At 44.0% G+C, this 12,429-nt stretch overlaps 1 protein-coding gene across 1 annotated transcript; it reads left to right on the top strand.

Moving 5' to 3' along the window:
• Positions 1–8,895: 8,895 nt before the first annotated feature.
• Positions 8,896–11,887, top strand: SLITRK2 (SLIT and NTRK like family member 2). Its single transcript, XM_040404917.1, has 2 exons — positions 8,896–9,013; positions 9,231–11,887. The coding sequence occupies exon 2, from the start codon at positions 9,274–9,276 to the stop codon at positions 11,815–11,817; it is 2,544 nt and encodes an 847-aa protein (XP_040260851.1). The 5' UTR covers positions 8,896–9,013; positions 9,231–9,273; the 3' UTR covers positions 11,818–11,887.
• The last annotated feature ends 542 nt before the right edge of the window (positions 11,888–12,429 follow it).

Below are 12,429 nucleotides of genomic sequence, written 5' to 3'. Positions count from 1 at the left end.
AATCAGTTACTATTAGACTGACTTACCCCATATTTAATAAGATTCAGCCCTTAGCAACCAGTCTGCATAAAACTGCAATTTCACTATTCAGTTAAGATGGCCGCCACTGCCCTCACCCTAAGGCTAATCCCGCCTGCCCTCACTAGCGAGTAACAATAGCCCCCCAAAAGTGTCAGTAACCAGAGCCCTCCCCCCTAAAGGGTTAATCTCCTGCAGCACAAAGAGGTCCTCTTACCACATGTTGCTTTCATTTATACACTGAGCAGATGGCAGATCTCCCTTCCCTGGTCTGCGCTGCTTCAACTCTGCATTGTCCAAGTCTGCTGAGTGAGGGAGCGTCTGCCAAGCGCAGGGACAGGGAGAAGTGCACACAGCCCAGGCACTGTTATCAGCTGCTGGGGAGGACCTGGCTTTAATCATTTACTTACAGTCCCTGGCTGCCAGGAATGTGACCCTTCACGCTGCGTGCTCCATCTATCTGTTTAGACCAGGGGTGCACAACATTTTCTGGATGGGGGCCACATTGTCATACTGAAGGAATCCCAAGGGCCGAAAATAAAAGTTAAAGGGGTATTAAAAAGAGGAATACTGTATTTATGGCGTATTGTACACACAGTATATATCATAAATGTCTAGTTATAGCTTCAGGACTCCCATCTAATGGAAGAATACATGAAAAATGCATGTGAGCAGCCACAAGACATAGACATACAGTACATGTCTGTTACCAGATGGTTGGGGGCCGCAGGGAATGGTATCAAGGGCCGCATGTGGCCCCCGGGCCGCAGGTTGTGCACCCCTGGTTTAGACGGACCATGCCTAGCAACCCTATTTTAAGCACCGGTAAAAGTAGGCAGTACAGGGAACAAAAATGTGGAATTAAGGGGTAATTGAATACACAGTGAAAAGTTGAAATAGGGCCACAAAGGTGATATTAATCACCACAATCCAATACTCCAAAAAAATATATATACGACAGTTATCCTTTAACATCCCAAGGCTTCCTCCCCTCTCCCCTGACGGGATGTTTCTCAAAATCTTGCTCAATACAGAAATAAGGGGGCCCACTAAAATAGCATGGAGTTCCCATCAATAGTCCATGCAAACCAGGTAATAAAGCAAATACCAGAAAGACTATACAAACAGACCACACATCCAGTAATTTAGCCCCTTTATTTAGCCCCACAACATTAAAATACTGTATACAATAAAAGAAACCTTATGTGGGACCTGTATATGTCCTCCCATAAATGTGTGCTTTCTTGGAACGCATGGTGGAAGGCATTTCCGGCCATGCAATGCTAGTCTCTGGGAATGCCAGGGCTCTTATGGTGTGTTTTCCTTCTCTCTCATATTGAATTGCAGTCTCCACACCACACCTATTCACAGTCTGTGTTTGGAGACCCCTGAGGAAGCTGGTTTTACCAGTGATACACGTGGGGCAATACTTGTGTGCTCTACATTATGGTTATTGTTATTTTATGTCCACTATTTGATGTCATGTTTGATCTCTACATGGATTAGCTTATCGGTGTACCCAGGTATCCCTCAGGTAATAGACCACAAAAGGTCAATGTGGTACACAAGCACATGAAACACCGCAGGGGGGTGCCTATCCGATATATGGAGATGCATCACCTTGACGTCAGGGGAGGAAGTCTTGGGAGGTTAGGGGAGCACTGTGATGTCAGAGGAGAGGAAGCCTTGGAAGGTTAGGGGAGGAGCAGATATCAGGGAAAAGAGGCAGGTTTGGACACTTTTAAAAGCAAAGCCCGTCCAGGTGGTCAATTCGAAGACATTTTGCATATGAATTCTTTTTAATGAACACCAAAAAGACATACAGGTATGTTTTGAATGCTTCACCACATAGTGATGGCCCTTGCTGGTAGTTTTATTAGTGAACTGTCTGTGGCAGACTCCCTTTAAATGCAGGAATTGTGTAAACACTACTGACATTGACCTGTACAACCCCCATACAGCAAACTAAGGGGACCTAATCTGGGTAAAGGTGTGTACTTGACATCATTCACAAAGCCACTAGGGCTTATTACCCGACTTGACCCAGATTAATAGAATTGCGTTGAAATATAACTTATTATTATATATAAAACTGTGAGCACAAAATAAAGTGTTTTAAAAGCCTCTTCACTGTGTACAGATTTATTTTACGATTGATGCCTAGAGTGGAGGTGTGCAGTCTCCCCACCCTGCAGCAGCGATACTGCCAGCCTAATAACAGTAGCCAGTGAGCCCATTGACTTACTGAGGAGGTCTGGACTGATTGCCATCCACTGTCATGCTAGTACACGGAGCTGAACTAACTGTACGCCGACAAACACATCTAAAACCTAGACCTGCCCCCCGACATGTTTCACCAGTAACCTGGCTTCATCAGGGGTTAACAGGCAGTCTTTCCGTTAAAGGGAACCTGTCACCAGGGCCGGCGCCACCAGTAAGGCGACTTAGGCAGTCGCCTAGGGCGCCATTTAGCAGGGGGCGCCCGTTGCAGTGTAAAAAATAAATAAAAAATAAGTTGGTTATATAAGTTCGGCCGGCCGGCGGCGCCCCTCATGCTGTGCCTCCTGAGCGGCTGAGCGCTTGCCGCTCTAAAGAATCTCCGGCCGTCGGCTCAGTGCTGCGCAGCCTGCCTGCGCCTGCTGTCATTCTGTGTCTGCTTTGTGCTGTCCGTGGCCGAGCTCTGTTCGGTCCGTGGTACAGGAGCTTTTGTTTCCTGTACCCGGCCTGACTGACAGGAAGTGCTCACTTAGTGTGCACTTCCTTTCAGTCCGGCCGGGTACAGGAAACAAATGCTCCTGTACCGCGGACCGAACAGAGCTTGGCCACGCTACACTAGAGGTGACGGGGGGGGGGGGTCTGCAATGAGAGTGACAAGGAAGGGGGGGGGGCTGCAATGAGAGTGACAAGGAAGGGGGGGCTGCAATGAGAGTGACAAGGAAGGGGGAGCTGCATTGAGAGTGACAAGGAAGGGGGGGGCTGCAATGAGAGTGACAAGGATGGGGGGCTGCAATGAGAGTGACAAGGAAGGGGGGGCTGCAATGAGATTGACAAGGAAGGGGGGGCTGCAATGAGAGTGACAAGGAAGGGGGGACTGCAATGAGAGTGACAAGGATGGGGGGCTGCAATGAGAGTGACAAGGAAGGGGGGGCTGCAATGAGAGTGACAAGGAAGGGGGGCTGCAATGAGAGTGACAAGGAAGGGGGGGCTGCAATGAGAGTGACAAGGAAGGGGGGGCTGCAATGAGATTGACAAGGAAGGGGGGGCTGCAATGAGAGTGACAAGGAAGGGGGGCTGCAATGAGAGTGACAAGGAAAGGGGGGCTGCAATGAGAGTGACAAGGAAGGGGGGGCTGCAATGAGAGTGACAAGGAAGGGGGGGCTGCAATGAGAGTGACAAGGAAGGGGGGGCTGCAATGAGAGTGACAAGGAAGGGGGGAGGGCTGCAATGAGAGTGACAAGGAAGGGGGGCTGCAATGAGAGTGACAAGGAAGGGGGGGCTGCAATGAGAGTGACAAGGAAAGGGGGGCTGGAATGAGAGTGACAAGGAAGGGGGGCTGGAATGAGAGTGAAAAGGAAGGGGGGGCTGCAATGAGAGTGACAAGGAAGGGGGGGCTGCAATGAGAGTGACAAGGAAGGGGGGGGCTGCAATGAGAGTGACAAAGAAGGGGGGGCTGGAATGAGAGTTACAAGGGAGGAGGGGTAAAATGAGAGTGACAAGGGAGGGGGGGCTGGAATGAGAGTGACAAGGGAGGGGAGGGTAAAATGAGAGTGACAAGGGAGGGGGGGGCTGGAATGAGAGTGACAAGGGAGGGGAGGGTAAAATGAGAGTGACAAGGGAGGGGGGTAAAATGAGTGACAAGGGAGGGGGGGCTGGAATGAGAGTGACAAGGAAGGAGGACTGGAATGAGAGTGACAAGGGAGGGGGGGCTGGAATGAGAGTGACAAGGGAGTGGGGGCTGGAATGAGAGTGACAAGGGAGTCTCCAGAGCCAGACCAAGAGCCAGAGACCAGATCATCTTATTGTCCTGGTGGTAAGTAGACAATGCAATATGTTTATTATGTAATTGTTTAGTTATTAATTCTACATTGGAGACTAATTTACCTCACATTTAGGGTCCATTCACACATCCATGTGTGTTTTGCGGATCCACAAAACACGAACAGCAGCAATGTGCGTTCCGCATTTTGCGGGCACTAAGAGAATATGCCTTTTCTTGTCCGCTATTGCGGACAAGAATAGGACATGTTCTATTTTTTTCAGGATCGGAATTGCGGATCCCATAGAAATGTATGGGTCCGCAATTCCGTTCCGCAAAAAGAGACAGCTACAAGAAGCTGGATTAACCCTAAGGGAAACATAGCAGTTATTTTAATTTAAAAGCTGAGAAAGGGGTGGAACATATGTGATGTCATGATATGGGCAGATCATCTGATAAGGGGGGGGGGGCGGCAATTTTTATCTTGCCTAGGGCGGCAAAAATCCTTGCACCGGCCCTTCCTGTCACCTGGATTTTGGGAATAGAGCTGATGGAAATGGGTTGCTAGATGGCCGCTAGCACATCCGCAATACCCAGTCCCCATAGCTCTGTGTGCTTTTATTGTGTAAAAAAAACGATTTGATACATATGCAAATTAACCTGAGATGACTCCTGTACGTGAGATGAGTCAGGGACAGGACTCATCTCATGTTAATTTGCATATGTATCAAATCGTGTTTTTTTTACACAATAAAAGCACACAGAGATTTGGAGACTGGGTATTGCGGATGTGCCAGCGGCCATCTAGCAACCCATGTCCTCAGCTCTATACACAAAATCCCGGTGACAGGTTCCCTTTAACCCCTGATGAAGCCAGGTTACTGGTGAAACATGTCGGGGGACAGGTCTAGGTTTTAAATGTGTTTGTTGGCGTACAGTTAGTTCAGCTCCGTGTACTAGCATGACAGTGGATGGCAATCAGTCCAGACCTCCTCAGTAAGTCAATGGGCCCACTGGCTACTGTTATTAGGCTGGCAGTATCGCTGCTGCAGGGTTGAGAGAGTGCACACCTCCATTCTAGGCATCATTCGTAAAATAAATCTGTACGCAGTGAACAGGCTTTTAAAACACTTTATTTTGTGCTCACAGTTTTATATATAATTAAAAAAAGTTACATTTTAACACAATTCTATTAATCTGGGTCCAGTTAAGTAATTAGCCCTAGTGGCTATGTGAATGGTGTCAATCCCCATACAGACACTATGATTGAGCATACCTGCGATTGTAATGGGTCAATTCTGCAGATTCTGTGCATCCACAAACATACTCTATAGCAAAAAAGTATTTTAGCTTGAGGACACTTTAAAAAAAAAAAAGTATTTACATGACACAGAATCTTTTTGTTTGCACTGTTGAAGGATTGCTGATCAAAGCCCAGTATTCTGCTATTCTTCATTTCTTGAAGGGGAGCACCAAATGAGTAACTTGTGATATTCTAATGTAATATACACTCACCTAAAGAATTATTAGGACACCTGTTCTATTTCTCATTAATGCAATTATCTAGTCAACCAATCACATGGCAATTGCTTCAATGCATTTAGGGGTGTGGTCCTGGTCAAGACAATCTCCTGAACTCCAAACTGAATGTCAGAAAGGGAAAGAAAGGTGATTTAAGCAATTTTGAGCGTGGCATGGTTGTTGGTGCCAGACGGGCCGGTCTGAGTATTTCACAATCTGCTCAGTTACTGGGATTTTCACACACAACCATTTCTAGGGTTTACAAAGAATGGTGTGAAAAGGGAAAAACATCCAGTATGCGGCAGTCCTGTGGGCGAAAATGCCTTGTGGATGCTAGAGGTCAGAGGAGAATGGGCCGACTGATTCAAGCTGATAGAAGAGCAACGTTGACTGAAATAACCACTCGTTACAACCGAGGTATGCAGCAAAGCATTTGTGAAGCCACAACACGCACAACCTTGAGGCGGATGGGCTACAACAGCAGAAGACCCCACCGGGTACCACTCATCTCCACTACAAATAGGAAAAAGAGGCTACAATTTGCACGAGCTCACCAAAATTGGACTGTTGAAGACTGGAAAAATGTTGCCTGGTCTGATGAGTCTCGATTTCTGTTGAGACATTCAAATGGTAGAGTCCGAATTTGGCGTAAACAGAATGAGAACATGTATCCATCCTCTGATGGCTACTTCCAGCAGGATAATGCACCATGTCACAAAGCTCGAATCATTTCAAATTGGTTTCTTGAACATGACAATGAGTTCACTGTACTAAAATGGCCCCCACAGTCACCAGATCGCAACCCAATAGAGCATCTTTGGGATGTGGTGGAACGGGAGCTTCGTGCCCTGGATGTGCATCCCTCAAATCTCCATCAACTGCAAGATGCTATCCTATCAATATGGGCCAACATTTCTAAAGAATGCTATCAGCACCTTCTTGAATCAATGCCATGTAGAATTAAGGCAGTTCTGAAGGCAAAAGGGGGTCCAACACCGTATTAGTATGGTGTTCCTAATAATTCTTTAGGTGAGTGTAGGTTTAGGTTGTCAATCAATATATATAAAGAGCCAGATAAGTGATGGGCATCAATGTTTGAATAAAGGCTAGTTGTGCTATGTGGCCTCTAAGATGTGCCTTCTTACAAGCAGCTGAGGCTTGGTGCCTGAGTGCAGCTTCCTGGGATTCAATAGCAACATTCTCTGACAGGGGGCTCACATTATCAATGAGTGGGCTGTGGTCTGTAACACACAAATCTGCTCAATTCCGATATAGCTCAAGCAAAAAAAATAAAAATAAAGCCTCAGTGTACACAGGTATACAAGGCAAACTGAGTAACAACTGTTTTAGATAAATGGTTTAAATGAATGCATCTTATTGGTTTGCACACCCAAATAGAAATAGCAGGTGGGTGGCCATATCGGGACTAATTCTGGAAGGGATAACATTTGCAACTCCCCCTCCTGTCCTATCTATTGCTGAAAGCCTGGTACAGAATGTGCTTCAGTTAAAAGCTGAGATGAAAGGCGAGTTGCACATATCTGCTAGGTCTAAAAAAAAAACACTTTGCTGTGAGATCTCATTAAATAATTTTTTTTTTAGCCTAATGTAGAACCATAAATATATGAAAGTGAGATTTTCAATTCTGGTAATTGCATATATCAGGATGCAGCCCACAACCGGTTTGTCCTTCTATATCTTCTAAATGAATGTCACCCACAGCCGCAGATCTAGAGAGTAAATTTTTCAATTCTTTATCTCTGATGCCAAACATCTCTGCAAATGTCATCCTGTATTGCTCTCCACCACCCACAGTCCATCCGGCCAGGAAACAATCAGTTCACTGATCACTACTTTGTGTGAAAGCAGTTGAGAGAGTTAAGCCAGGCAAGGCTACATTAATGCAGCAAGGGTTTGTGCATTGGCGCCAACATCAAGAAAACCTGCATTCTTCGCCTCCCTTTATAATAATGCTTTCTTTCATACCCACTAGGACAACCTTTGCAGTAGGCACTTAATCTTTATGCTTGGAGTTTTCCTCCTCGTCTTTGCTGTCATATAGGCTTGCACTTACTGTATGTCATTTTCATCTTCCTATTGCAAAGTTAACCCTGGGGTAACCCATTCTCTAACTATGTAGAACGTCTGTTAAGACTGAGATAAAAATAGCTTTCTGCAGCTTCTCTTCAGGAGATGAAGGGTTACTGGGATTTCTTCTCTGACAATGTGTTAGGATACAAAGGGTTACTGGGTGTTAAAACACAATAGGCTTCCAACAAGGGAAGGTTTTATGAGTCTTCACTAACTGGAGTTAATGAGCTTCTAGCCACAAATCGGTTACTAGAAGCACCACTGACACCACAGAGAGTAATTGCTGTAATAATGATCCAAATACTCTACAGTCCAGCACACAGATGATGATGGTATACGCTCTACACATAATTATATCTAGGCTACTGGACCTAACTCACAATTCCTCCCAGTGGTCCCATTAGAGGGTAAAATCATGTTTGAGGATGAAAAAGCTGTCCATCAGTTCTTCTCTTCCTCCCTAGCCCTTCTCCTTACTAGTTGCCAAAGGTCACTTGGGTATCCGGATCCAAGCACATGGGTCTGGGAACGCAGAGACATTTTAACTCCTTTGTCACCATATCTAAATAGACACAACGTATACAAATGCCATAAAAAAATAAAAAAATAAAGCATCAATGCTATTTTACATCACGAGACAATCCGGCAAACATTTTGGTGGGCGTCAGAACTTTCCATCCAACGCGCAAGCAGTTAAACGCAATCGGCTCCTATGTACATTAGTTGCAGTAGGTCAAACATGCACAGTAATGAATTCAGACATGCATATCACTCCTCATTACAAAGATTTGGAATGCATATGGTGCACAGATGCACAAACCAGACATGCCAGAACAGGTGACACACTTAGACGGTAATATTGGTATGCATCTGTGGAGAAGCAGACGGATAGAAAAAATAAATAAACTTACAGCATTGTCCTCTATCTACTGCAGCCTAAACTGATGAGCAGGAGTATTTAAGAAGAGGGGAGGGGGTTGAGAGGATACTGTCCATCTCAGACAGGCAGCATCCAAGGATCACAATGAGTTTCACACTCCCTTTCCTATATTGAAAGGGACGGATCACATTTGAGCTTTACAAGGGAACACAATAGACAGGCACAACGTGTTTGCAGTGCTCCCCCAGCAACAAATTTCCAGAGAGTGACGTCACCCCCTCTCTCCGTCCGAGGGAGCCTGCAGAGCAGAAATCTCTACAGAAACCCACTCATAGGAGGCAGAGAACGGAAGGCGGCCACAGCAGCGACTACTCCGAGTCACGGCAGACTCCCACTCAGAGAACTTCTACCCACATTTCCCCAGAGATCATGGATAGGGACACATGAGCTGAGCTGGAACGGCAAGCTTTGATATGCAAACCTGCATTGGACTTGCAAGGAAGAAAAGCCTCATGCTTTCCTGATGCGTGAGTACACAGTTAATGTTTCTGCACGCTTTCAGAAAATATACTGGGAATCACTAGGAAGCTGTGGGCTCGGTTCGGGAAGAGAGAAAGTGGGGGCTTCCAATTCATTAGACAGATCTAGAAACCAGGCTATGGATGATCTTTGTACACTTTTGACTTTTGTTCATTGCTTTCAGTGTGTGATACATTTGTTTTTTATTTCTTGTTTTCCTTAAAGGTTTTACAATAGGGACCAGATCTTGGATCTGTGGATTATAAAGATGCTGAACAGCATTTTGCTGCTGAGTGTTATGTCAGTGACTGCAATTTTAAAGACAGAGAGCCGTAAAACTGCCAAAGATATATGCAAAATCCGCTGCCTGTGTGAGGAAAAGGAGAATGTGCTAAATATCAATTGTGAAAATAAAGGGTTCACCAGCGTCAGTTTGCTACTGCCTCCCCAGTCCAGAATTTATCAGCTTTTCCTTAATGGCAACTTACTGAGCAGGCTATTTCCAAATGAGTTTGTCAATTACTCGAATGCAGTGACTTTACATTTGGGAAACAATGAGCTTCAAGAAATCAGAATTGGTGCTTTCAATGGGCTTAAGACACTGAAGAGATTACATCTGAATAATAACAAATTAGAAATGTTAAGAGAGGAAACTTTCCAAGGCCTGGAGAGTCTTGAATATTTGCAAGCAGATTACAATTTCATCAGTGTTATTGAAGCTGGTGCTTTCAGCAAACTGAATAAATTAAAAGTTTTGATTCTTAATGACAATCTCCTGTTATCTCTCCCAAACAACGTATTCCGCTTTGTACTGTTAACTCATTTGGATTTGAGAGGCAATAGACTTAAGATGTTGCCCTTTGCTGGTGTCCTTGAGCACATTGGTGGGATCATGGAGATTCAACTAGAGGAGAACCCTTGGAACTGTACCTGTGATTTGATCCCACTGAAAGCATGGTTAGATACCATCACTGTATTTGTGGGTGAGATTGTTTGTGAGACTCCTTTTAGACTACATGGAAAGGATGTTACCCAGCTCACTAGGCAAGATCTGTGTCCCAGGAAAAGTTCAAGTGATACAAATCAGAGATCCGTACATCCAGCATTTCCAGATACTCGCATACAACGGATGCCTCCAACCTTTAACCCTGCAGTGAGCCCAACCAGAGCTCCAAAGTCAAGTCGGCCTCCAAAAACCCGAAACCGACCCACGCCTAGAGTAACAGTGTCAAAAGATAGGCAGATTTTTGGGCCTATCATGGTATACCAGACAAAATCTCCAGTTCCTCTAAGCTGTCCAGAAAGTTGTGTTTGCACATCTCAGACCTCTGACAGTGGCTTAACTGTCAATTGTCAAGAGAGAAAAATTAGCAACATTTCTGATCTCCATCCTAAGCCCAGCAATCCAAGAAAGATGTATCTGACAGGTAACTATCTGCAAATTGTTTATAAGACTGATCTTCTAGAATTTTATTCACTGGACTTGTTACATTTAGGAAATAACCGAATAGCAGTCATACAAGAAGGTGCCTTTTCAAACCTTACAAGCTTACGTAGACTTTATCTTAATGGCAACTACCTTGAACTACTATATCCATCCATGTTTGAAGGCTTGTACAGTTTGCAATATCTTTATTTAGAGTACAATGTCATAAAAGACATTTTTCCACGTACATTTGATGCTCTAAGCAACCTACAGCTCTTATTTCTGAACAATAATTTATTGAGATCATTGCCTGATAATGTGTTTGGTGGCACTGCCCTTACAAGACTAAATTTAAGGAATAACCATTTCTCATATCTTCCTGTGAAGGGAGTTCTAGATCAGCTCACTGCCTTTATACAAATAGATCTCCAGGAAAACCCTTGGGATTGCACGTGTGATATTTTAGGTCTAAAAAACTGGATTGAGCAATCAAGCTCGACTGTGGTTGTTCAGGAAGTAACATGTGAGTCACCACTTAAACATGCCGGAGAGCATTTAAGGATTGTGTCTAAAGAAGCTATCTGTCCAGAGAACCCACATATGGCTGATGCAACTGTGTTATCTTACAATCACAAGACCTACACACCACATCCTTCGGGTATATCACCAAGTCCTTATCCAGAACTCCACACTGAGGTTCCTCTGTCGGTGCTCATTTTGGGATTACTAGTGGTTTTCATTCTTTCAGTGTGCTTTGGGGCAGGCTTGTTTGTGTTTGTGTTGAAAAGACGAAAAGGGGTACAGAGTGTTCCAAGCAGCAGTGCAAACAATCTAGATATCAGTTCTTTCCAACTGCAATATGGGTCATACAACGCCAATTCCAATGATAAAACTGAGGCCCATGTGTATAGTTACATCCCGCCACCTGTTGGCCAAATGTGCCAAAACCCAATCTACATGCAAAAAGATGGAGACCCTGTTGCCTACTACAGAAACCTACAAGAATTTAGCTACAGCAAACTGGACCACAAAAAGGAGGACCCATCTGCATACACAATAAGCACAACTGAACTGCTGGAAAAGTCCTCTGCTACGGCGGAGCCAGAACTTTTGTACCAGAATATTGCAGAGAGGGTAAAAGAATTGCCCGTTGGAGGGGTTGTTCATTATAACTTTTGCACCCTGCCTAAACGGCAGCTCATGCCTGCGTATGAATCGAGGCGCCAGAACCAGGACAGGATAAATAAAACTGTTTTGTATGGCACCCCCAGAAAATACTTTGCAGAACAATCTAAACAGGAACATCTTCTCCTTCAAGGAAAAATGCAATCAGAGCCAGATTACCTTGAGGTTTTGGAAAAGCAAACTGCAATAAGTCAGCTGTAGGCAGCATTTCTAAAATAACATTGCTTCATGCTTGTTGTTGATATGGAATGTCAGAAGCAATTGTGCATACACGGTATGCCTTTTATAAGCTACACAGGTACAGATACATTGTGTGACCATTGGCATTGGAGACAATGTATCCTTTTTTTCTTTTTCTTTAAATTATTTCTACATTATACTTCTAGAAACGGTTTCCTTTCAATGAATGTTGGTTCTTTTTATTGCTATTTCTTTTCTCCTTTTTGAGTCTGTTTATGTTTAATATGAGAGCGAATCTTCAATCTAATGCTCTAAACAGTAACTATAAGATCTCTGAAGCTCTCAGTGAACTGAACTTCTTTTTCTTATGTAAATAACATGTTACTGTTGCAAATCAATTACCTACTGCAGCCACTGGGTGTCACTTTTTTGAGTTAAAGTGCCTTTGCACTTTAAGTAACCTAAATGTTGCTTTTAGTTTTTATACCATGAATATATTTTAATGTGCAGTATTTCAGAAAGAATATATATATATATATATATATATATATATATATATATATATATATATATATATATATAGTATATCCCATACAGATTAAGAAGGATCTATTTTGTATTTTACATGACATT

The sequence above is a fragment of the Bufo bufo genome, chromosome 8, assembly GCF_905171765.1.
Source record: "Bufo bufo chromosome 8, aBufBuf1.1, whole genome shotgun sequence".
NCBI classification, from domain to species: domain Eukaryota; kingdom Metazoa; phylum Chordata; class Amphibia; order Anura; family Bufonidae; genus Bufo; species Bufo bufo.
The sequence above is the reverse complement of the archived record's forward strand: the minus strand, read 5'-3'. Positions and strand labels throughout refer to the sequence as shown.